This window comes from Cataglyphis hispanica, chromosome 3 (assembly GCF_021464435.1).
Source record: "Cataglyphis hispanica isolate Lineage 1 chromosome 3, ULB_Chis1_1.0, whole genome shotgun sequence".
Lineage (NCBI taxonomy): Eukaryota > Metazoa > Arthropoda > Insecta > Hymenoptera > Formicidae > Cataglyphis > Cataglyphis hispanica.
Window position 1 is genome coordinate 1,701,348 of NC_065956.1, and position 27,305 is coordinate 1,728,652.

Below are 27,305 nucleotides of genomic sequence, written 5' to 3' on the forward strand. Positions count from 1 at the left end.
TCTACTCTATGTACTCGAACCTTAGAAAGGCCAATTTTATTTTATCGCCACGCGCGCGAATCGCATCCGGAATGCAATCGCAGTCGGCGTGGCGTGTAAATCTAGCAAAATTATCTAGTCCTTTTGACTATCTTCGCATACCCTCGGTTTATACCCTCGGGAGATCGCGTTTTCAGAAAACCGCATCTCCCATGGGCCTTGTTCAAACGCCACGTATACTTGACTATCGTTCGCGCAGCGCTCGATCAATTTCCTGCTCGCCGGTTTTCGAACGCTGAAAATCTTACCAAATCGCAAAATTCGGACGGTTTCTGGACCGATTTGCCGGATCGGGTCCGGGCTCGCAGTTTACTTTTACCGCCAAACGGCACGATAATCTTTCTTACGAGCCTTTTTACATCCCGCGCTCTTGCTCGGTCTAAGGACATCCGCACTCGTCCACCACCATCTTCGGCAGGTCTCTCTTGATGATATTCGAATCCGGGCCGTAATAGATGAGCGACATGGGCGAGAACTTGAGCGGCGCGCAGCACGGTTGCATGCCGGCCAATCGGTCCATCTTCCGATACTCCTCGATTACGTGGGTGTAGTAATTGAGAAACGTATCCGGCGTCCTGTGACCGGCCGCGCAGTCTCCTTTGCAGTAATTCGCGTAATATCTGTCAAGTAAATCGATGGTTAATACGGGAAAAGTGTATATGCTCACATGCATGTGATGCTAATTCTCTAAATGTTTCAGATTTCTTGTGTATCTTAAAAATATCTTGAATTGTAATATATTATAAATAAATAAAAATTAGTCAATTATTATTATAAAAATTATAATATTTTATAACTAAATAAAAATTAATTGCGTTATAATAGCATGGCGTTATCGCGATATCGGCTGACATATCATGACTCTTATTGCTGTTTGGCTTATTTACCCTGCAGGAGCAATGATCCAGTCATCCCATCCCAGCTGAGAGAAGTTCACGTAGAACCGTTGCTTGCAACATTGGCCTTTTACTGTATCGTTACATTCGATCGCTCGTCTTCTCACGCGCTTCATAGCTGCCGGATCCGTACGCATAACTAGAAATGGCCTATCCGGATCTTGATCCCCTGAAAGGCGATATATATAAATATATGTATTACTGAATATTATTTAAATTTTATTGAATGCTTCCACATATGTATAAGAAGCAATAAGAAGCAATAATAATAAGGAATTATACATAATCGTAGAATTATTAATCACTCGCGTCGGAACAGAGTAATAATTTTCGACGGCGCTTTGAAACTCAAAATGATAATTTCACAATTAACTCATCAATAACTGATTAAAGTTGGAATTTTAATTTTTTTATATTAATTTTATATTAAGATTTATTATATTAAGAAATGACTTTTTATTAAACTTTATTTTCCTATATTAATAATTAATTAGTAATTTTTTAATAAAAATTGACTACTAATTTGCAAGATGATATTCGAAATCTTCTATTGCGCACCGTACAGAGGTGCTTTCGAGGAAAGGGTGTATCGTGATTTTTTTCTCAAATTCGCTGAGATTCTTCGAGGATTACCTTTCGAATTTAGAGACGACTCGATCACGTGCGGCGAATACCCGTCGAAGGTCGATACGTGGACGTGCGAGCCGCATCCGCTGCAATCGACGAGCAACGTCAGCTTATCCTTCGAGTAGTTCGTATACCATCTGCTGACGACCTTCGTCACGTCGAATTTCTGCCAGCCGAGTTGGCCGACGTTCACTACGAGAGATGTTACCATCTCCAGATGTTGACCAAGCTCCTGTAAGTTAAACCGCTCATCTCAAATAGGAGAGATTTATTATTCTAAGAATGCCGGAAAGGAAATGATTTTTCACTGTATTAGAATTATTCTTTCTTTTTTTTTAAATAGAAAAACTCACGTAGTCGATAAATTAGTCAAATTTAAGATTAAAGGATAAAGGAAGAAGTTGTGATATTAAAATCTATGTCAAAGATTTGTATAAAATTAGCGATTACAAGATAAATTACCTTGCCTCGAAGATGCGTCGTGTTACCGCAATGTACTTTAAACACCCAGAGAGTAATGTTTCTTTGGTTGATTTGATTGTGACGATGATGCTGATAGCGATGAGCGTGTTTGAGCTCAACTCTCGTCCACAGGGTGGCCCTTTTGATTCTTAAAGGTTCCAATGCCGGTTCGCCGCTCGACATCGGGAATTCCAACAATGGCTGGCCGTTTAACGTGTGCCCTGGAACAGGGTATACGTGCATCTTAATCTTTAGGAAGAACAGAGAGATAATTGAACAGAGATAAATTATATTAAATTAAAGATTCGATTTAAAGATCATAAATTGTGTTATTTTATTTTAGTCTGCTAATTCGTTACAGTTTTAAGAAGTTGTCTCGCATTAATGCACGCATAGTAGTACAAGAGTAGAAGCTTTCTTATATATGAAAATTATAATAATTTTTAATAAGTTGATAAATCGTCAATATTCTCTAATAAAATTTTATCTTTAAAGTTTACACGCAAACAATGTATGAGAAAAAAAATCTGAAAAAGTAATAACTATGTATGCAATACATGCACTTATTAATTTCCAGTGTATTCTCGATAAAAGTGTCGCGTCCAAATCGAGATCGAGATAGATTTTTCAGATTGTTCTTCTTGCCTCTTTTTCGTTATCAGCCATGAAACATTTCGTGTCGGATTTTATTCGTGTACAGAATTTTCTAGAATATCTCTAAATTTTAATAACAAATTTTATAACAAATGTCAAACTTTCATTGTAGAAAATCACACGGAGGATAGCAACGTTAAAATAAAATTGTTTTGTTATTTCGCATAATTAAAAGATATATTTTTGTAATTATGTCTTAAATTAATATTCTAAGAAGAAAGGTTTATATATATATATATATATATATATATATATATATATATATATAGTTGAATTAAATTGTTCAATTTAATTATATTAAATAATAATATTATTCAATCGCATCTATAATCAAAAGCTACATGTTTTTAAATAAGATCCAAGCAAAAGATATGACTTTTCAATCTTGTAGTATAAAGAATCACGAATGCCTCAACATTTTAATTAAGAGAAAACTCTACTCTTAGAAGACTTTGCTCATAATTATATATATGATCCCTGCGCTTTCCAGCCACCCTTACACACACACACACACACACACACACACACACACACTCATACATGTATGTGCACATACGCTGCGTTCAACGCTCGCTCACTCGAAAGTACCGCTCCTTTCGTCTCTCTTTCTCCCTGTTCTCTGCCGAGAGGGTGTGTATGTGTGCACCTGCGAGCGAGGCTGTGTGTGGTGCGCGTAGAGTGAAAGCAGGGCGGCTTCATCCTTTAACGGTTTGGTGAGTCACGGACCGAGCGGGGTTGGGTCTGGGATGGGGATAAGCACAGGGTGTCTGCCGCCCGTCTGCCTTTTGCCTTTCACCGCACACCCCTCCGTTGTAATCCGCCGCCGTCGCCGCCACCACCAACCACCCGCACCCTCGTCTCCGCAGTCAACTAGCCGCGCCGCTGCGCGCGCTATAGCATCCAAGTACGACGATACGCGATTATATCGCTGTTTCATCGTCTTTGCGATAGCCGGTAACCAGGATGTAATGACTCGTGATAGATTAGCGAAGACTTGCGGCGAAGCATTATTTCCCATTATATTCCGCAATATTATTTCTCACTATTGCACATTTTCGGGAGGAATTCTTCTCCAGTTTTAAAAATTTATTAGAAAAGTGCGTATGTATATATGTATGCATGTTTCTTTAGATCACGGTTTTGTGTATGCACATAATCAACGGAAACGGATTTGAAAATTAAATGGAAACGAAACAAAACGAGCTTATGTCAAAAATTAAAAGATGCAGATTGTAAAAAATCTAATTTCTCGGACCGTATTACAGATAATAAATTAAAATATTAGAAAAAGATACGAGAGGAAAAAAGAGAGAGTTTCTAATCAATTTTGCGAAATTCAAGGAGAGCACAGTAAAATAATATCGATGATCGTAGCATTCTTCGCGAAGGCACCACGCCCGAACGTACGCGATTCGATTCTCCTTCCCTTATAGGATGGAATTGAGAGCGGAGATGCAGCGTGGCATATATATGCGATATAGATCTTAATAATGAAGATTGTCGCTTTAACAGTTGTATCGCTACGCATAATGATTGATTTTTAAGAATACGGGAAGGAAAAAAAAGAATTAGAATTTAAATTTAATTAAATAAATCAATCTCACATACGTGATCTTGCCGTATCTTGTCAATTCTTTTTGTATAATTGTCTTTAATTAAATTGTCTTTAATTAAATTGTTTAATTTAATTCAATTTGAGGCTATATACACACTACGCATCATATCAGTCTGGTCAAAAACATAAACACAAGATATAACAAGATATAAACACAATCATATCATAAACAAAAGATATTGATTTATAATTATTAATATCTTTGCAATTTTAAAAAACTTTTTATAAATGTTTATGTCATAATATATAATGTATTAGTACATTAATATTTGCGATGTAATATTTATTTTACATTAATATTGTACGAGTTAAATGTACGTTTGTGTAAAGTCTTCGTCTTGTCATGTGAAAGAAGATCAAGGCGGATATGCGGATGTAGAGGAAAAAGAGCGATATATAAAACGCGGCTCCAGAATGCTTTACGTCCTTGGCACATGATCGACAACAAGAGTGCGGATTTTTAGTAAGGGAATACTTGTGGCACAATCGCGGCACACGAGACGCCGAAATTACGCGTTGGCTTTCCATACTGGCATCTCTTCTCTGCATATAGGGTGTCCCGGATACATCCCTCGTTACCCTCCGATTGTACCAGATATCCGGTAGGAAATAACTATGCATATCATTGTTAAAGAATTAAGGAAAGAAAGCAAATCGGCATACAGTAAATTTTATAAGGACTAAATCTTATTTGGATATTTTGGATACTGCACTTTGCCGACTTTTTATCATGAATTAATTTCTCATTCTCCACTACGGCCAAATGCAAGAGATTTCTAATTGTGTCACAATCGTTTGTTTTACTCTGGCCAGAGACATTTTTATCGAAAACTTACTACTTTATTCCATAAATGATTTATTGAAAATTTTCGGCTGGACAAGATACTTATGACACTTGGTCATTTATCTTCGGGGTTCTCGATATCTTGAGATAATTCATTCCACCTCGGCTCTTTGCTTGGTACAAAGAGTTTCGCATCTTTGATCTTCCACACGCTCCTTTTCCAAGCTCTTCTTTGGGCCCTTTCTCTCTCTCTCTCTCTCTCTCTCTCTCTCTCTCTTTCTCTCTCTATCTATCTATCTGTCTATCCTCTATCTCTGGGTCGCGTGTTCTACATTTTCGTAGTTCGATTTTCTAATGGCCTCGCTCGAGTTTCGAGTGCATCGTCTGTCGCACATTTCGAGGTCGGTACATCGGGTGGTACTTTTACCCCCCGTACGCCGCAATGCGACACCACCACGGAATCTGCGCCCCGTTCTCTCTTCTCTCGTCGCACAGGAACTATGAGACTTTTTTTCATCCTACGATGAATATCATTTCGACTGAGACGACGCGATGCGTCGTCGACCCGTGGCGGCTTTTTGTTATATATGCGTAACGTCGAGCGATAGAAATATCGCGCCCCGATAACGTATTTCGCGTGAACGTCAATTAAACGTCTCAAATTAATTTCAAGAAAGATTTTCTTTTCTAGTTAATCAATGATAAAAATATTCATTTGTATGGCATTTTTTTTCTTTCGCCAACATATTTCACATATCATTTTTTGATAATTATTTATATTTGAACAGCATCTTATGCTATATTGCATCTAGATAGATGTAAAATTGGATCAAAATCTGAATTTTTAACGTTCGGATAAAATCTTGTCGTTGCAAACCGTACATGTTGGATGTTAGAGAAATAAAATTATTTGCACGATAAATTGGGATTTGTCGAAAATTACAAATGGATGGTGTTACCGCCAGTGTGAGGGATGGTATCAATCAAGTATAATGCAGTTGTAACGTTGAGCGAACGCTATCGAGCGAGTCAGTCTATTAGCACGGCCAAGGTTCGAATGTTATAGGCTTCTTACATCGCACCTATCATGTCCTCGATGAGCAAAATGCGATTTTCCGAGACAGAGAAAGGACTACACTAACAATATAATTTCCGTAATAAAAAAAAAAAAATAGAATAAAAATATAGAGTAAAATTCTAAAAGGTGTTAAACAGATTTCAAAACTATCGTTTCAAAAATTAAGTGTCCTGTCGATGACGTATCGACATTAAAAGATCACAAATAAGAAACTTCATAATGCATGCAAATTCAATCGATCATTCCTAAAACAAAATAAGTCCATAATTTTCGAGGATCGAGACGGTTAAATGAATGTGTTGCAGTATATATAAAAATTATATAGGTCCATGAAATTGCAATGTGAACACATTATATACGAAAACAAGAATATTTTCGGAAATAGCGTTGTCTTTAGCGATTCCGGTATTGCTCTTGAAACGGTTGTAAGTTCCCGAACGTCTCGGATCTAAATTGGAATGTTAGATTCGTGAATGTACGATTTCGAGTGTTTGGCTTCAACTATGATTGGCATGCTCCTCGTAACCTTGTGTCAGCCATCTGCCGCGAGATAACTCGGGTCGTCCTACTTTCGAAATCTTCCGCCGGTACTTTCTACCAAAGCCTCTCCGGTCATTTTTAAGAACCCCCAGTTCCGCGTTTCGTAATTTAATAGAAAGCTTTTTCCTCGGAGGCAGTACGGCTGACATGATAAAAAAAAGGTCAGGGCTTTTTCCAAGTTTAAACCTTATCGTTAGATATACGGCTCTATTCGTAGGTCCTAGATTTGTCCTAGAGACATTGATATATTGTCTCAACGTCCTTCTGTTTTATTCCTATCTCTAAAGAGCGCAGAGAGACAGTCCAAACCACCCCTTACTATTTAATATAGTTATATATGTATATATATATATATATATATATATATATATATATATATACATATATTTTTTTTTTATTAGTTGGGAAATAATTTCTTCTCAATTTATTTTGAATTATATATCAAAGAAGATTATCATCTATCGTATGTATATATATATATATATATATATATATATATATATATATATATATATACATATATTAAAAATCCTTGTAAATATAAATTTTAAATTAGAAAAAAATCAGAAACAAATTTTTAAAAACCAGATCAGATTTACCATATCTTGTTCACGTGTCTATTTAAAAAAAATATCATGTTAAATACGAAATAGGAAGAAAATTTCCACTTGCGTCTTTGTATGTATATTTTGTATTCTTTACTTTGGTCGCGTAATCGGGGCTACCGCGATCTCTCTTTCTTTCTTTATCTCTCTCTCTCTCTCTCTCTTTCTCTCTCTTTCTTTCTCTCGATGGCGAAGAATCTCGTAAATTTCGCACACGCGCATGTCAGTGAGACGAAGTAAGGTCTCTCCGTCGCCAAGTTGTCCATTTGAAACGCGTCGCAGTATAGGATACCGAGGAAAACGCGCGATGGCACCGAAAGAGATCGAGGAAACGTTGCGAAAGGATCGGACGGGGGTGGGGGATAAGGGAAAGGGGTGGCGGTCGGAAAACGACAATCGAGAAATCGAGGGAAGAGAGAAAGGTTTGGGGAAAGAAAGAGGCGTTGCCGACGATGTCGACCTGGTCATACTGATCGAGTAGTGGAATTATCCTGCCGTCAAATATCCTTTTACGAGAAAGTAAATTAATATATAGTAAATTAATATATATAGTTAAATTAAAGCTAATTCTTACTAATTTAAAATTAGATTAAATTACATTAGACAATAAAAGATTAAATCTACCTATGTGCTTAAATCTAGCAAAAGTTAGTTTGGACTTGAAAGATAATAAGATGTTTGATAAATGCATGATATTATTGAAAGATTTGGAAAAAGTAATTAAAAAAGAAATAAAAAATTTACTATAACGTAAAATGCCTTATTAGTATTTTCGGTTTAGTATCTCGACGATCAACTCGGAAGCCTATAATATTATTAATTCTTGTGAAATTCTTAATTGATCAAAATTTCTGATGAAATAAAATTCTCTTCTCAAAGTTTTATCGTTATTTTTCACCTCGTTTCGCTGTCTAGCTTTAATGCGACTCCGTCATAAAGCCATAATGAGAATCATAATAATTATGTTCAAGGATAGACAGCATTATATTAGCGTTTAATACCGCGTCATCAATAGTTTTTGACAGTTCTATTTTTCTTTTTTTTTCTTTTGCTTATGTTTCACAACTTTTAGTATTAAAAAATATAATACTGTAGCATCTGCAACACGTTAAAAATTAGCGATTCTCCTCACTGAGAGGCATTCAATAGAGCATTATATAATAAAGCAAAGTTACTTTCACTGTTTTCAACCATTGACTAAACGACAATATTTCATACGAAAATTCAGTTGCTATTTTGACGATACGTGCCGCGATATCAAGGGCGGTTTGTTTCTGCCGTCGACACGCGAGTGGATTCCCCGACGAAGCATCGACTATAATTCTTGCGGGAGAGAAATTGGGAAGAAAGGGCGGCAACGGAGACTACTTCAAGAATCCGACTCTAAGTCGGTAGCTCACATAGTTTGTCACTGACAACTTGCCGACGGACGAGAATTTCGGGTTCGTCCTTGGAGCCGCGACAATCGGAGAGATCGTCGGAGATAGGATGAGCCTTTGGAGGATAAACACGAAACTCCCTGGGCTTCGAAGGCCGAGGAAATAGCGAGAGAAAGCAGCGATTTCTAGGACAATTCGTGGCCGTCTCGATGTATCGAGACGAGGAGACGCGAGGAGAGATCGCACATCCTGTCCTATGAATCGGCGTCGTTGCGAGGATCGTCGGCGGATGAATAAATGAAGAAGCACCGTCGAGCGAACCCTATTTCGCCGTTTCCCAAATGAGCCGATCCCGCAAAAACTGCTGAGGCAACTTAAAGCCAGACAGCGAAACGGAGGCGACGGCGTGGTGGCCGGAGATAACAACGAGGCTTCGAGAAGAATTTTCTTTTTCGTGAATTTTCATCATCCAGAGACCAGGAAGGATCTCGCAAGGGCAAATCGTGTACCATAGTCCCTCAGATTGGTTCATCGAGATACTAATTCCAAAAAAAAAAAAAAATATTAGTAACGCAAAATTGCCGTGTCTTTTACCTATTAGATTCTTGGAATAATAGATTTACAGTTTTCGCTTAAATTTTTCAAAAGATAGTAATATTTTTGAATTATAAATAAATAAATAAAGTTTAGAGAATTTTTTCATAAATGAAATTTTAAAGAATAAATTATCAGTTACAATAATACTTAAAATTGAATATCGTAAAAGTTATTTGACAGAAAATATTACCGTAAATAACGTTAAATAATGGATCCTTGAATATTCATTACATTTTGAACAGGCACGCAACTTGTAGGCATCGAAAAGTTTTCGATCGCTCGATCGAACGGATGGTGAATCAATCACCGCAGCGGGGGAAACGAATTCGCGAGGACCAGCAAAGTGCATTAGACTAGATCAGTGCGGAAGGAAGTAGAAGTTTGGCTCGAGATAGGACGCGCGGAAGAAGGGGGCGGAAGGTGGATTACAACTGTTACCAGAGACGGGAATGAACGAGACAAGGGAACGAGGATGTAACAGGAAGTGAGGGGATTGCCGGGCTGAGATTGATGAAGAGACGAAGAGAGTGCGATTTTTAAGCATCACTTGAAACGGAGTGCGCTTAAGGGCGGGTATGATTCCGCGGGAGAGTGAAGTCATGTGGAACGGAAGGAAGTTCTCGCAGTTAGGGTGCCGGATAGGAGAGTGATTACTAGAGCGGAAAGCCGGAAGTCCGTGAGGTTTCACGGTGAGTTTTCCTATTGGGATGACTCGAGATATCTACTTTTGAAGCCTCAGATTCAAGATACTTTAAATTATATTCTATGTAGAATAAAATATTATGTTGACAGGCGTCAACAACGCGGAGACAGTTGCATGCGTTTTATTGATTTTAATTGATTACTATCGGAAGCGAAATAAGTGAGAAAAAGGATTCGATTAAAGTTTCTCTCTCTCTCTCTCTCTCTCTCTCTCTCTCTCTCTCTCTTTCTCTTTCTCTTTCCCGTAATGTCGGTGAAGAAAACACCCACGACAAAGAAAACACACGATGCGCATATCGTCGATAGCGTTTGTCGATAAAACGTTTAAAATAATACCGCATTCGCAACCAAATACCCACGTACGTATATACACCTAGGTATACCGGATAAGAAATTCAACCTGAGAGCAGGCTCACAATGCGAATCTAATTACAGCGCGACATGTTACTGACGTGTTCCAGACATAGTACCACGTATCGCAATAGCACCACAAGCGCAGTACCGACTCGTATTGTGTAGGGCTGAGGCGATTGACCGTAATACGACCAGTCAAATAAGAGGGTCAGATATAGCCAGTTAGTAACCCTGATCCAGATCTATCGCCACGTGGTCGCTCGCAACTACGTACCCGCTGTTTAAAGCACGTGTGACGTATTAGACGCGCGTGATGTTACATGCGTGAGCACATATCCGCGAATTCCGCGATGCATCGTCGACGATTATCGTCGTCATTAATTAAATTGTCATCGATCGCCTCGTTGAAGCATTGATATCCCTCGTATCGGTTTTCTGGTAAAATAAAAGAAAAAAAAAAATCTCGGTATCCTTTATCGGTCCTTTGGGTGTGGCTAGTGCGGTTTGAGCTGGAATCGCGATCATCGAGCTGTCTGATCAGCACGCAAAAGAAAAGCGGAGTGGAAACGATCGAGACATGGTCAGACGTCCTGAAGTTTCAGGATTACGCAATATATCGTCTCGTGTGATTTGAATTTTCTCAAAGTTAGACGAGTGCGAGATACAATTTGTCGACTTACATAAAACAATTTTCAAGTGGAGTCACATGAGCGGAGAGACTCCTTCGAAAATTACACGATGCTTGGGCGCGCCGAATATCGCGCGCGTCTCGCAAAGTTTCGCTACAAATCGGCCGATTTATTTACAATGGATAGTTTCGGGGGATCGAGAACCGCAGGGGGAAATCGGCACGCGAGAGGATGGAGGAGTTGAAGTGGAACGATGAGTTACGTTGCGCGTTACGTGAACAGGGTTGTGCGATTGTGCGCGCGGCTCCCGGTACTACATTAGACGAACGTGCACCGTAGAAATTAAAGACAACGCCAAGAAAAAGATACAACGGCGGATAGCATGCGAGGCAGCGGGGCAAAAGGAGGAGAGGGGAATGAAGATGTACGCGTAGAGAGAGAGAGGTCATCGACAGAAGCAGTGGAGAGAAAAGACTCGAGATCGAAGGATGCGTAAGAGGATAAGGAAGAGATGAAAGAGAAAGTCAGAAGATCGACAAAACAGTCGACGACGAGTCACAGAGTCGACGCAAATCGCAATCGAAACGTCAGAAATGCTCAAACCATCGGATCAAAGGAAGAATCAGAGAGTCAGAAATCAAAGAGATCTGAAGAACAGAGAATCGAACCGATGCGATCGATCAGATCGATCAAACCGTCAAATCGAGCGATCGTTCGATCGAAGGATCGACCAAGTCATCAGAACTCGGACGATCAAATCGGATCAAGGATCAAAGAGGATGAAGAGAAGACAGAGATGAGAGAGAAGGAATCGGAGACAGAGAGGAGAAGAGAAGAAGATCGAGATCAGAAGATCAAGAATAGAATAAAGGATGATCGAAAGATAGAGAAGGGAGATGAGATAACGCGAAGGGAAAAAGGAAAGAAAGGGGAGGAAGAGACGGGATAGTGCATGTCGCTTCGCGGCATTGCGGGGGCGGGAGAGAATTTTAACCCCCGCGTCGGGTAGCGTCCGACTTTGTATTCTCCCTCGGAATTCCCACAGGTTGAACGAACTCGATTCCATCGAATGCGCGGGATGTACGCTTGGTTCTTCGTGGGAGGGAAATTGGCGAATTTCTCGAAAAGTCGTCACGCTAAATCGCACGTCATCGGCCATTGTGTGTGCGTGCCACCATAAATAATAAAAGAAAAAATTACACCTCCCCCCCTCCCCCTCCACCCTCCCACCTTCCCACCCCACCCGTTCACTCCCTTTTCCCACTCCCGACGTCGTTTACTGCCTATCGGGCTCCTCTTCTCGTATCTCGATCGACTTTTTATAGCACAACTTTTATCGCGTCCTCTTTCACGATTTGGCAGGACGTTTTTATAGAATCGCGGCGTTGCGCGAAAATATACGCCCGCCTATACGCGCGGCAATCTTTCCACAATCGTAAAAAAGGATAATGGAACCAAGTGCCGGCGCGTCGCGTCGTGTTGCGAGAACAAACGTAAACGGAATCGATATCATTCGTTTTCTCGTCATCTCGCTGTATCGGCTCTCAGCGACACCTCCCCCCCCCCAAGGTCCGCGAGAGACAGAATAGTTTCCGTTCGGTATTAGCTCTCGCGGCTTGGATGTGGCCTTGAATAAAGTATCCACGTTAAAAGCCCGTAGATGGATTAGCGGTATTAAACTTTCCAAGATACTTGGAGTGTAACTCAATCTGCGCGTGCACGGAAGAATCAGGGCGATGTTTACGCCAATATGTTATCATTATGTATGAATTAGTATGATAGGTATATTACAGTCAGTACAATTAATGCAATGAGCATATTGAAGAGTTCACTGTATAGAAAAAAAATATTACTACTATATTAATTATTATATTAATATTATTAGTATTATAAAGATTAGTCTGATAAATATCTTATAAGTGTAACAATAAAAATCAAAAAGCACGATAAACAAATACAATAATTAATAACGGAACGTAATAAATAAATATCACGATTACAATGAATGATTGCAATCAGTACAACCTATATACAAGTAAAGATAATAAAAATAAATTCAGATAATTGAAGTGTAATATGTGATAAATTTCATGAATGTGTTAAATATGTAAAAGATACGATCTCAAGTATATTTGAACGTGGAAGAGGGACGAAGGGATGTGAGAGGACATTATGTACGATCGAACTGAATCGGACTTAATAAATAGTGCGCGTCTCTGAATAGGTAGCGTCTAAAACATGCACTGAATCGAGGATAGTTAAATAGGGGATGTTGTGTGCGCCGCTGACTGTTAAGAGCCGCGAGTTACGAGCCACGAATGCTCGAGCTTTCATAAAGAATTGTTGGAAAAGATCCGCCGCCAAGTCCTTTTAAAAGAGAACAACCGTCGAGCGCGCATAATGGCCAGTCTCTGCGCGTGTGACACGGGTTTCTCCTTTTCTTTCCCTCTCTCTTTCTCTCACTGGATCCACGGGATCTCATCCGGGCAATGACGAACGTCCTAAGAAATACTGCGTCAATTCGCCCATTGCGTCGCGACGCTTCGCGTCGCGTCGCATCGATCTGTCTTGCACCGCGATCTCGTCCATCGCATCGCGATGCGATTTGTTTGCGCTCGCGGATTATGTCATTGTAATTCTGTAATATTCATAAAGTGATCCGTCAGCTGTTTATTAAATGCTACGCAGCAAATAAATATTAAGTATATAATAAATGTATTATATGGAAAATGTGCAATATAATAGAGATTTTTTTTGTCTTGTATAATAGAATTATCTATATATGTATTATTTACTGTACACACATACACGGACATGGCACACAAATATATATATATATGTATATATAACAATATATTTCATTTAACGTCAATCATTTAATCACATAATCAAATATCTTGTTCGCCAAAAAAGCTATAGAAACAAATATTTCATGGTTCTGAAATTTATTCTGTACATATGTACTGGATATATATATATATATATATATATATATATATATATATTTATTGATTCTCTTTAGGGTTATAATTATTCTTAACAGTACACATGTACTATTTATATTTATTTATATTATGCATGCTCTTATTATTTATAATATGCATAATATAAATAAATACAAATAGTGTATAAGGATATATTTCTCTCTCTTTCAGAACCATGGCATATTTATTTGAACAAGATATATCTCAAAAACATGAAACATTTTGTGTTATATACATACATACATATATATATATATATATATATATATATATATATATATATAAACAGTTATAATAGTATAGAAACTATTATAGTATAGATATAAAACTATTATGAAACACTATTATATAATTAGAAACTATGATGTGTGCACAGCCTATAATTCATCTATTAATTTCTAATTTAGTCAACAGAAAAACATGCAATACCACATGATAAATGATTGCTTTAACGTTATTAATAACAGACGTCTTGTCTCACATAATTTTTCAAGACGCCCAGCGTATCTCTATTGTCGCACATTATTATCGCATGCATATCTCGTGCACATTACAGATAATACGTAACTCAGACAGTTACTCGATGTTATTAAGGATTATTGAGAGTTCGCAAATCAAAGGAGCAAATCAAATTTTTTTGAACGATTTATCATCCCTCTCAATGCACAATCCACGTAATTCGCGTATGAGTAAGTAATCGAAATAGTCGATCGAGCTGTATCATTAAAATTGATAGTCGCAATTTTCTCTTGACCGACCGATAAATTGGTGGCGAGAAACGAGAAAATATAATCGAGAGGTTTATACCCGAAGAAAAGCTTATTTCAATTCATACGTTACCTTCCCAGCATTATTTTCTAAAAGAAAGAGAATCCTTTTCATACGTCACAATATGCGCTTTTCTTTATTTGAATAAATTTTCGCGGCTTGCGACTCGACGCGAGTATGCTCGAGCGGAGGCGCGTGGTTAAGTGTAATTAATCGGGAGGGAGGGAGGGAGGGGGGGGGGAGGAGTGGTGCGAATGCGGGGCAAATGATCCTTGGCAGCGGGTCGCGTGGGGACTTTCAACCATCGCGCGGGCAAGCGGGCGAATTCGGTCGTCCGTCACCGGTCGCGACTGGGTAATACACTATACGCAATGCACCCTGTCAAAGATAATGGTTTCCTCTTGAACATGAGAAACGCATGAGGTGCAATAAACCACCAAAATTACGACTGCTGGCTTACAGCACCGTTTGGTAATGGCGGTGAAATGGCCGCGTCTAAGGGGATGGAATTTGCGCGCGAGAGAGAACGCGCAAGAACTTAGGGAAGAGAAAAAAGAGAGAAAACAAGAGAGAGAGAGAGAGAGAGAGAGAGAGAATGTGAGAGGAGGTAGACATGCGTGTATATTGTCGCGATATTATTCTATATGTCGTTGAAAGATGTTGCGAGATTATCGGGCGCCTTCTCTTTCTCTTTCTATGTCGACTTATCGCAAAATAGCTTTCCTCTTCCATCTAATTATACAGTGATAATATCAAGAATATACCTTGAACTCAACTTCGATGCTTTCACTGTCGATCCTTTCCTCGTCGATATTCGATAGCGAGGCGACGAATTCAAAACAGATCGGTTTCAAATGTTCACGCATTATCTATAACTTTAAATACAAACATCTATCATAACAAAGATCTATCTTGCCCTTTACTGCTTATAAAAATTAAAAGCTCGCCATCGACAATACTTCTCCCCTTTTCAGCATCTAATTTTTTTCAACCGCTTTGCACTCTCTTCATCTCTCGTTATCCGTTATACAACTTCCCTTCTGCTTTTTTGCGATTGTCATCGTCGTCGTCGTTCGGGATTTCGCATCTTCGATAACGACGACGACGGAATGGTAATGCTGTTGGTGGCGTTGTTGAGTGAGAGACGCATAAATTCTTATGGTATCTTATGGTCCAAGTGCTTCGGAATGGCCACCCGCTCTGAAGGCGGGGTGGTGAGAATATAAACGTTGTTTTTGCATGGAATGTTACTCACGGGTTGTAAAGTTCTCTCGTGATGCTATTGCTGCTACTGCTGCTGTTGCTGCTACCGTTGTTGCTGACAGTTAAAACACTTCTTCACGCGTGTTGTACTCGTTATCGGAGACTTACACGGCCATATGCTTTGTATCGATTCTCGTGTATGAAGTATCATATCGTGGCGCATTTTTGCTTCGAAAAATGCAGATTAAATAAATTGGTTGATACATTTTTTCATGTTTCAGAAAATAAAATGTAAATCTCTCACGAGATTATTAGGGATTTTATTTTATACTTATATATAGATAAATTTTTCAATTATTTTCGAATACTAAAATAACTTCTTTGCGTTTATGTAAAACGCGTTACTCCTAAAAGAGTACTTTTGAAAAGGATACGATATATATACGTAATTTCTCTTATTATTTATTTTCCAACCTTACGTTTCTAGATAATCGTTTTTCTTTCCTCGCAGATATCCGCCCTTCGTAATTTGCAGTAACGCCTGAAAGGTTTTCACCGAAACAAGTTTCGACAATGGGAATTTTTTTGACAGCCTCTATCGCGGAAACTTTCGATCGCCCGACGAAGTCCATTACGAGTTCTCGTACTGTCGATTGCATTTATACAACCCCCCGTTGCATTATCATGAAAGGACGTTATTCCATCGCCTTTTTCTTTCCCTTTCGCGTCGGCCTGGCAGATTCGAATAACCGGATCAGAATTAATTCGGAAAAGAATTAATTCAATTATATCCAATAAATTATCTCATTGAATTCGATCGGTCATTTATAGAATAAGAAAAAAGGATTGTTTCTCGTAATATTAATAAAATAAACATATAAAAAATATGTAATCATAAATTAAATACATAGGATGCTTAATACTCCGTCTATTTGCGCAGCGTTAAGAGCTCGAAAAAATAATTATATTTTATAATTAGCGATATGACAAATAAAGGATAAGTATACTCAACTACTGATTATATTATAATTAATATAAATAATAATTGATTAATATTTATAATTAATTATAATATAATCACACTTTTACAAGATACTAAAAAAATATATAAATTCATATAATAATTACATAAAAAATAAATCAAAATCTCATTATTAATAAGAATTGCAATTGAGTATATTTATCCTTTATTATCTTCCAATATTTATTTTATAAGATTAGCAGAGAAAGAGAGAAATGAGCGCAGGATACTAACCTCGTGGTCAAGGATCAAACGATTGATCCTTACGATGGCAAGAAGGGATTTTACTTCTTCATGATATACCGAATAAGAGTCGTACCCCATAAGAGAGATTTAAGGGAGATTCAATCGATTAGCGTTTGGCAAGCAAAAGCGCGATATGGGACAATACGTGGAACAATGATCGTAAAATTGTTTTCGACGACAGTTTAACTCGCACGGTTATTATTAGAAAACTCAGTTAACAGGCTGTACCGGCGAGCGTTATGTATCTTTTTACGGTGGCGCTAAAAGCGAAACTTTCCCGTCGGGATCATTTCTCCACCGCTCGAGGGAAACGTCGCCCATCCTGCAGGATCGCATAGTCCAGTTAACCGATTATGATCCACCTGTATTTGAGAAATCTTCCAATAAAAGTTCCAAAAAAGTTCTTTCAGTAAAAATGCTCCAAGTGTCATAAATTGCACGATGCATTTTTTAATTGAAATTAGATGTATTATACAAAAATTATAAAAAATATATATATTACATTATATTATTTCCTTCATGCTTTTAATCGCGTGGTTAGAATTGATCGATAACCCAGAAGCAAATTAATAAAAAGATATAAAAAATAGGTATCAAAAATTACACGAACACTGATTTATCTTCCGGTTCTCGGGTCGTATTACAAATTACATTACAGATCTGGCCCGAGAATGAGCGATGAAGGATGAGATTCGGTATCGCGCGTGATGTCCCTCAATCTGGAGCTTCAATTTCGCAAGAACGAAACGCGAAAGAAGGGAGCACGTCGGCTTAGAAAATTTGACGACAACACGACAAGTTAATTATCGTTTATCAACCGATGCGCGATTGGCTTATATTGATTCAACCGAACGAGAGGGGCTGCGATATATCGACTACAAAGAGTGGGAGTCGTATTGTCCCGCGGCATTTTTTCGCGCTTTCCACGTAGACAAAAAAATGTGGAACACAAACTTTTCCCCGCTACCACCCCCGCGACCCGCGCCCCTCGCCAGCCGCCCGCGGTCGATGCGGTATGGTGTGGTGGTCGTTTATAGTTTCTTTAGTTTCTTCAAAAAGAATGACGTGTTCATCGGCTATGTATAGTGACACGGCGACATTAACGTTAAAGTATCACATATGGCGTATTGCGTGTGTGTGTGATAGGCCTCGGCGCACGACGCGTTCGGAAAAATCAAGCGTCGGGAAATATTTGTACGAGGCCGAAATCCGGATGGGCGGATGTGCCGCGAAAAACGCCCTCGTTGTTCCGAGCGTGCTCGGAGTTTTCGCGCCGGCACGCGCGAAGAGAATCCGAGATATCGATATCGCTCGCGCGGGTCGAGAAAAGTTCGCGGATTCTCGGCCGACACGGCTCGCGAATCGATCGCGAACGAGTTCGAGCCGTAATACCGCGCTAAAATGTAATTAAGCCGAATTTCCATTGTCCGTACTATTGCTGCCGTCCCGATTCATTTACTGTAATATCTTTCCCATAATTTATCTATATAAATAAAAACAGGGAGAAAAAAAAGGACGATTTCTCTAAAATAATACAATTAAATAAAGAACGTCAACAAAAAAGCATACCTTTATTTTTGAGAATTCTCATCTTGAAAATATTTTTCACCTAAGATATTTTCATTTTTAGAAGATTTATACCTTTTCAATATAATTTTTGGAATATTTCTATATCTAAAAAGTTTTATTTTTCGGGGAGAAAGATCGTGATTTGTCCTGCGAATTAATTTCGTCGAGATCTGAATTTTTTTACGTAGAAAATTGGTGCAAAATGCGTCTCGAAACGCGACTGCGTTCCGCAAGAGCGAAACAGGACGACACAATGTCGAAACTCGCAAAGGCTCGTTAATTGAATGATGACGAAGGTGCAAGCGCCGGCTACGCCACGCGGCAACGAGTCGGGGTAACCGTACATTACCGTTTCTACCTTGGGGTTCTATTACCCTTATTGTTAAACTTAGAGTCACTATGAACTACAGAGTGAACTATAGACCGCTTTTGTATTGTCGCAACACTCGCGGCGACTGCGGCGGGCCACGTGGCTGCAGGTGTGTGGCCCCGCGGGGACGCGTGCTTGTCAAAGCGACTCGTCGACGAACGGATGCCATTCTGCCTTTCGTCAATCGCGCAGGCAAATTTCGTTAATCGGCAATCATCCTCTAGAGAAATCTATTCTTTTATCGCAACATCTTTTACGCCCACGAAAAATTTCATCAACCGGACCCGGAAGAAGAATCTGACCGCGATTTTCCGCAATTACATATACGAATCGTCGTGGACGCGACTCAACCCCGCGCGAACTAGGCGAAACTACAGAAGCGAATCTAAAATGATGTTATAGTGAATAATATATGGGAATCATGATAGAAAAGTTACAAGCATGACGAATCACTTGAAATTTTGCGATGAGTCAGCTTTGGGTTTCTTATCCGAGACGCGCAATTTGTGATAATCCTAATCTGAGCAAAAAATTGATTACAAAGACAAAACTCTAAAGAGCAACTATTGCCTAATATAGCTATTGCTTAATATCATTCCAGTCTCGTAAATTATAAAAACTTATTTATATAATATCAATATTATCAATCATATCAATATTTATATAAATATTACGTATATCAATATTTGTATAAATTAGTACTTTTTATATAAGAGTAATGAATAAACACATAGTTACAAATTATATCAAGTCGAATTATATTAAAACATTCTTTACGTATCGTTATACCGGCGAAGTAAAGCAATACACGCGGGCAGATTAACCCCGAAGTAGCGTTGTATACACACCGCAGTTATTACATTTGTATTTGTGTACATCGAGCATGCTGTGTGTGTGTGTGTGTGTTTTAAACATGCGACGTGTTGTTTGGCGTTTCGTGGAAGTATCCTGTTATCAGAGACCCCAAGCTTATTGCAACTGCTATTTCAATTCCATTCGCGTACTTGTTATTTAATATATAGGGTGTCACGTTCGCTCTATTTTTCAAAGTACAATAGCAGAATGAAACTTGTGTTTTACCTAAACTTGAATGAAATTTGATATATTATAAATAAACAATAAAATATTAAAAATAAAAATTTTAATGTACATTTTTATTTACAATTAAGAAAGAGTAGACTTCAAAAAATTAATATTTACAAAATTTCTCAAACTAATCTCGAGATTTTCACAAATGAGATTTGTCCCCAATAGAGATAATAAATCCTCTCTCTCTCTCTCTCTCTCTCTCTCTCTCTCTCTCTCTCTCTCTCTCCCATCCTCCCTCTCTGTTTCTCTCTCTTAAAAGGAAAATTCAAAATATTTTTTATAGACGATTTGATTAAGATATATGTATACGTCGCCCTTATGTCAAAAATACGAATTTACAATTTTGTACTTTTGAATTATTGTAATTTAAAAATTTAATTTGTTCCGAAAAATCAGGTTTCTGCTTTATTCTTATAATTCCTTCAGATTATTCAAGCATTATGCATAATATCTATATTATGTTACATTAGTATTATATATCATCGATACTTAAATAAATATTACACATTGTATCACAAAATATTTTGACATTTGTATATTTGCAAGCAATAAACGAAAAAAATATTAATAATATTCGTAAATATATTTTCTTGTGATGTGCGAGAATCATAAAAAGCCACAACAAGCATCAATCATGTTATCGCAAATGAAAGACTAAATGCGAGCCGGTATAATCCTATATTCAAACAGAGCTATATTCGAGGGGAGAGGAGAGAATGATCGTTAAACGGACGACAGAACGGAAAATCGCGTTATATATTTTTTGGTCCATACCGATATGCGATCACTCAAGCGATCTTTATTAAAGTGTATCGAGAGACGTTCTGGGAGAGAAGTTTTGGAAAAACTTTCATCGAGTGACTGGGTCATCTAATCAGACATGGGATCAGTAAGTTCTCCTCGCGCGATTTGGCATCGAACGAATTCAGCTTAATTCAGTAGTTCCACCCGGTTATATTAAATAAATGGCAAAAGAAGGGAAACGCGGACAGTTGCGATAATGAAGAATGCCGTTTGATCCTCGATTTTTATAATTCGCGTGCGCACTCATCAAATTATACTGCCAATTGTTCGTCGAATCGAGTTTTATAATAAGTCGCTTGGCCAATTTATCCCTCCAGTTTGCGATATTTCGAAAGTAATGTAAATGCAGTTTTGAAACATGAAATTTATCGAATATGCTATTACATAAGACGCTAATACAATATAATGCGATTAATTAATAATTATAGCATATATGACTCTTGCTCTCTCCTCTCTCCCTCTCTCTCTCTTTCTCTCTCCCTCTACAGATTTATAAATCGAATACTTATGTTTATATACTACGCTCAAGAGACGTCCTTTATCCGGCGTACAATAATTTTCTTACACATCATAAATGGAATATTTTGATTGGGGGAAAAATCTACGACACTTATATCGAGCAAAGTTGTCAAAGTTGTAAGTCTCGATTGCAACTTATGTTTCTGTTTCGCAGGGATCATTGCAACTTTTTCAAGGATTCTCCTGCCTCGAATACCGACACCTCCTACCGACGGCGTGTTAGAAAGTGTTTTCTTGGAAGTAAGCTTTACACATTAAAATCGTTGCATTGGAAATCGCACGCGTGCGGCAAGGGCATTCGCGTTCTTTAGATCTCGGTTGTTCGATATTGACCGCAGGAACGTACGCGACATTTCTCACGGATTTTCCTCGTTAAATTCCTGTATTCCGTATCAAGGATGCAAAAAGAAGAAAGTTAGGAATGCGTGAGATATCAATGATAGAAACCGGCATAATATAACCGGCGAATCTAATTTTCCAGTTACTACATGCACAGTAAAATGCATCTTATGTCAATCGTGACGTCATTGCACATATTGTCACAGACATAGAAATAATGTAATTAATGTAAATATTGTATTTATATAGCGCCGACAAAAATATAGATATAAATAAATTATATAGTGGTTTTTAAAGATTTTTTAATAATTTCTATATAATTATTATATTATTGCTACATTTTTAAATATACCTTCATATAGATACAAATATATAAATATAAAATTCAAATTATGTATAGATCATTAAATATTTAAAACTGATATATGTGTTTAAAACTCGCATTTTTATAGTATCTTATATTTTCATATCTCATATATTCTTACCTTCTTTTTTTATGTTAAATAATTAAATATTCCTATTCTATATTATTTTAAATATTTAAATATTTCGAAATTTTCGAATCAGAATTATTGTGCTATTGACTCATTCAGACATTTCTTTTGCTACTTTATCTTTCAGTATATTTAATGAGAAAATCGAATGCGCGCCGTAACAATCACGTGTACATAGTCACGTGTGATGCATCATTTATATGATAATGTATTTATCATCGAATATCTTTCGATATCGCTTGTATATCCATGTAGAAGTCAAAATACAAAATAGCGAAAAAAAAATTTATGTGATTTGTCGAAATAAGACACAAAATTTTTGAAAAAAATCCATAAAAAGAATACCAGAGTAAACTTACCGGGCTCGGCAAAGGTGATGATCTCCGAAGTCCTAGCGTAGAAATCGTCCATCTCCTGAACGTTGTCGTAGCCCTGATAGGACCTCGCGGTGGTCCTGGCGTTACCCTCGGTAGTGGTGGTCTCCTGATCGAGATTCCTATACGAATACTCGTCGCCGCCGTAAAGGAACTCGCCCGAGTAATCACTCTCGTAATCGACCCTTGACCGGTCGGAGTAGCGCGGCGGCATTTGCGCCTCCGCCCGGGAAAGGGTCTCCAGGGCCAGGAGCCGGGGCACGGTGGCCAACGTCCTGTTAACGTCCGGGCGAGTCCTCAAACCTAGCTTCTGCAGGATCTGGTGCTTGATGGCCTCCAACCTGAGATCATCCGGACTAGGCACAGCAGTGTCCTTGAAGAAACTGCTCCTCGCCGAGCCGTCGTGATGCATGTGATGATGATGATGATGATGTTGATGCTGCGGCTGCTGATGCGGGCAACCCGGACACGTTTGGTAGTGGCCGCTGAGGCGCGGTTGTACCGCCGGTAGGGCCAGACAACAAAGGACCAGTCCTATGAGCAACAAATTGGACGGGAGAAACGGCGCGGCGCTGCCGTAGACAGTGCGCGCCGGACCCAGATAGTGCAGCGGCAGAGACTCGCGGACCACCACGTCGGGCCCGGCGTCTTGCCGCCGTGTCGCCGTCGTCCGATCGGCGCTCTCGCCCGAGGTTTTGGACGATCGGCGTGCTCGGGCGCGGATGCAAGATCGAGACGGCTGCTGCGGCTGCAGCACTCGGTTGTGACTATACTCGGAGAGCTGCTGCTGCTGCTGTTTCTTCCAAGAATTCCTATCGTTTCGGCCTTCGCTCGAGGTGCCGCCGCGTTCCGTTCTATGTGGCACCTGGTGCATTTCGACGGCGAGTCACCTCGTTCGCCCCCACCACCTCCGCCACCTCCTTTTCTTGCTACGGTGCTCCCTTCTTTCTTCCTTCTGTTCTCGAACCAATACCGGTACTCCAGGTGTTGTTCCTCGGGTATCGTCAGACTCCTCGTCGACGACGTTAACGTCGCTACCACTGACGCATCCGACACCGAAGAGTGGGAAATGTCTCGCGATGACGAATCTCTTCGGATTACCGTTAACAGGCGTACTGCTTCTTGGCTTCTGCGACCGGCTATGCCGGCTTGGCAGTGATGCCGGGGAATTGCAGGGACCACGATGACGACGACGACGACGGTCACTGGAAAGAACGAGACGATGCGAGATAGAATAACTTGACGACTCGACGTAGAGGATGACGGCGCGTAGCGGTGACGACGACGACGGTGATGATGACGACAGAGAAGACAGGGAGAAGGCATCCTCGCCTAAACCCCCCATCACCAACTACCGGTTGCCGGCACCTCAGGATCAATCTCACCCGAGCGATGGATCGCCGTAACCGACCGGTGCACGCAACTCGTAGTTTCGGCCATTCGCGCTCGCTTTGCTTCCGCGTTCTCACGTTCACCCATAAACGCGTTTCTCCCACGTACTTGCATATATTAATGTCGCGTCTTCTCTCTTCTCCTTCTTCGATAATTATATACGTTTCTCTTTTCGTTGGACTCCTCGTTGAACAGCGTCCTTGAGCCGACCTTCCGAACGTTCGCGCGAGCTAATCCGAACGGGTCGTTGAACTTGACTGTATATGTGCACGCTTCACTTTGCTACTCTAACCCCTTTTCTTCTCCCTCTATCTTTCTCTCTCTTTCTCCCTTTCCTTTTTCCTCCCTGTCACACCGGCTCCTCAGAACGAACGAAGCGGCGACGTCGCTCACTATCGACTAGGGTCTTCTCGACTTTCTCGGGCACTTTCTATGTATACCTAACTCTTCACTACGGCTAAGATCCCCGGAATAATAATGCACCATTTAAAAGTCTGGCGCCACTCCGTGTATGACAATGCTCCGATCAACCGGGCCTTAACCCGTGAGACTCACGGCGCGCTACGCGATCCTCGTGTTTCTCACCTGCAGACGATGATGCTTGGCTGTCTGCCCGCGGAAGTTCACTCTTCCCGCGTGCTCGTAAAATCGTGCGACTCGCCGGTTAGCAGGACTCGTCGTGCCTATCTTGCCGCATGCGGCAAACCTTGCGGGCGGTCCGTCCTGACCCGCGCGAACGACTCGCGCGAACCTGTCACCGCACACCCCGTCACCGACCACGAGCACCGTAACGTGGCCGATGCTAATCGCATTCTTCTTCTTCCTGCGACAACAATGATCCGACGTAGGAGGCAACCGCGTAATTCCACGTACACGTTAGACCATAGCCTCTTCCCGATTCCTCCCAACTTTCTCGACGCGCTCTCCTCCGTTCTTCACCTCTTCTTTCGTTCCCGCTTAACGCTTATTATCTCAATCTCTTGTTTATTGACTGTCTCTCCGTTACACGACAACGGCAGCAAGTTGACCGATGTCATCCGCGGTGAACGCTGAGAGCGCGTTCGAGAAATCCTCTTGTAACGACCGAAGCACGCTTGTCGGAGGCGCGCCGGACACTGAGGGGCAACCACCACCACTACCACTACCACTACCGATACCGGCACCACCACCGCCGTACCATTACCAACGACTGTGAGCAGCAACAGCAGCAGAGCAGTAGCAGCAGCCAGCAGCAGCACCAACACCACCACCAACCAGCCAGCCAGCCAGCCAACCAACCAACCAACCAACCAACCAACCAACCAACCAACCAACCAACCATCCACCCACCCACCACCACCACTACCATCACCGGCGATGTCGAGCGCGATCCACGAGATATTGTCCACCCACCCACCGCGATATAAGTACTCTACAACGGCCGACTAAACTCCTCGGTAACTTTATATAGGTGGGCCCTTATAACGCGATAGCTTCTCGCGATTCGCCGCGAACGCCGCCGAGATATTTAATACTCCCATATAAGAATACGTAGTAAGAGTGTGTAAAATCGACCCTGATGATAACAGCACGCGCGCCTCCTTCAGGGTCGGGCAATGATTTAAAAAGTATCGAATGAAAAAAAGAGGGAAAGAGAGCCTTGTCGTGTGTTGTTTATGTTATTGGCAGTCGCGGCGTACATATCACTCGCATTTTTATTGAGACCAAGGACGAAAAAAATACAGTTGAGAGAAAGAGAGAGAGAGAGACAGAGAGAGAAAGAGGGAGAGAGAGAGAGAGACTGACAGATCACTCGAACCAGCCACCACGTGTCTGACGCGTGATATCGCGAGCGGCAGATTGCAGCTCCGCGATGATCTCGTATCTCATTAGCGGCGTCCACCGTTCGCAAAAGAGCGAACGAGACCACCTGTTAGGCGTCAATGGGATATCACCGGCGAGAAACCTTGCCGATGATACGATAATGAGTGAGAATGAATGACCACATCCATTCGCCGAGGGTCGAAAGCTTCGGGACATTTATCGCGGAGGTCTTGGTAGAGAGAATTGTTACCAGGACACGCGAAAATAATTTGTAAGTTTATTCGTGACACAAAATGAGTCGTTTATATAACGTCGAAACGTGTGAAACTATGGTTGTAATTATCTTCTAAAAGTGGAGAAGAAAGGTCGACGTTACGGTTTTCGATGTTATAAACACGCGAGAACAATATCAAACTTTATATATCCGCGACTTTTATACATTCGAGACATTCTTTACGCTGAAATTTTAGCTATTCAATCGTGTTATTTCAATCGCTTTTTGGCAGAGCAAAATAAAATAATTTCAATCTATAATGATACTTTTTATAATATGAGCAATGTTCTCTCTCTCTCTCTCTCTCTCTCTCTCATCGATATCTTGTTATATTTATAATAATTATTCATACATGTAATAATTACTTCTCTATCGAATTCATTTTTAAGTAGAATTACAGTAATCTAGATTTTAAAAAAATTGGAAAATAGCTTTTTTTTAAATTGGAAAGAAATGTGTATGCTATTATACAAAAGCACAACTTAATTAATTAATTAATTATTTAGAATTAATTACGTGAAAACTATAAAATTTAGTTTTCAACTTTACTTTATTCAAGAAATGCGGCGAAACTTTCGAAAACGACCCACGGTGTAGATCTCTCAACTGTGTCAGGACCTGCGGAGGATCTTGAGAAGAAACTCAACAACACGACATCCCGGATGCCTTCGACGTACGAATAAGCGAATACATTCGATATCGCCGTGATAACAACGCGCCGCATCGCGGCCTCCTGATCCGCCGCCGCGGAAAGGCGCAAAAGGGAGAGGCCGCGAGAGGAAAGGGATAGAAAGAGAGGCGAGGTAGCCTGTAAGCATATTGATCAGGAGACAGTAGTTGGCCGCATGCCACGTGGTGATGCTACGAGAGGCGCCGGCCTCTCCACCTATTATGAGCCAAGGCTCCTATCTTCGCGTTTCTTCTTTTCCCCGCAGGGTTCACCCTCGACTCCACCACCGAACGCGTTGTCTCTTTTCCTTTCTCCTCCTCCTTCCATCCCCTTCATCCCTCTCCTGCTCCCGTTTTCTCATGTCCCTCCCGCAACCGATAGAAAGATCTTTTACTCCACGCTATCTCTTACCGCATCTCTCTCTC

General features: G+C 40.2%; 1 protein-coding gene across 1 annotated transcript; it reads right to left on the bottom strand.

The window, feature by feature from the left end:
* LOC126848078 (inhibin beta chain) lies at positions 1–23,615 on the bottom strand. Its single transcript, XM_050588635.1, has 5 exons — positions 22,727–23,615; positions 2,025–2,245; positions 1,569–1,794; positions 927–1,095; positions 1–659 (listed from the first exon to the last, which is right to left on the bottom strand). Exons 1-5 carry the CDS (start codon positions 23,613–23,615, stop codon positions 419–421), a joined length of 1,746 nt encoding a protein of 581 aa, XP_050444592.1. The 3' UTR covers positions 1–418.
* Positions 23,616–27,305: the final 3,690 nt, after the last annotated feature.

Coding starts and splice junctions, on each gene's coding strand:
- LOC126848078 (XM_050588635.1), bottom strand. CDS start 23,615: ATGCACCAGGTGCCACATAGAACGGAACGCGGCGGCACCTCGAGCGAA. Junction 1,795..2,024: donor CGACGCATCTTCGAGGCAAG/GTAATTTATCTT, acceptor TTTAACTTACAG/GAGCTTGGTCAACATCTGGA. Junction 660..926: donor TGGATCATTGCTCCTGCAGG/GTAAATAAGCCA, acceptor TTTACTTGACAG/ATATTACGCGAATTACTGCA.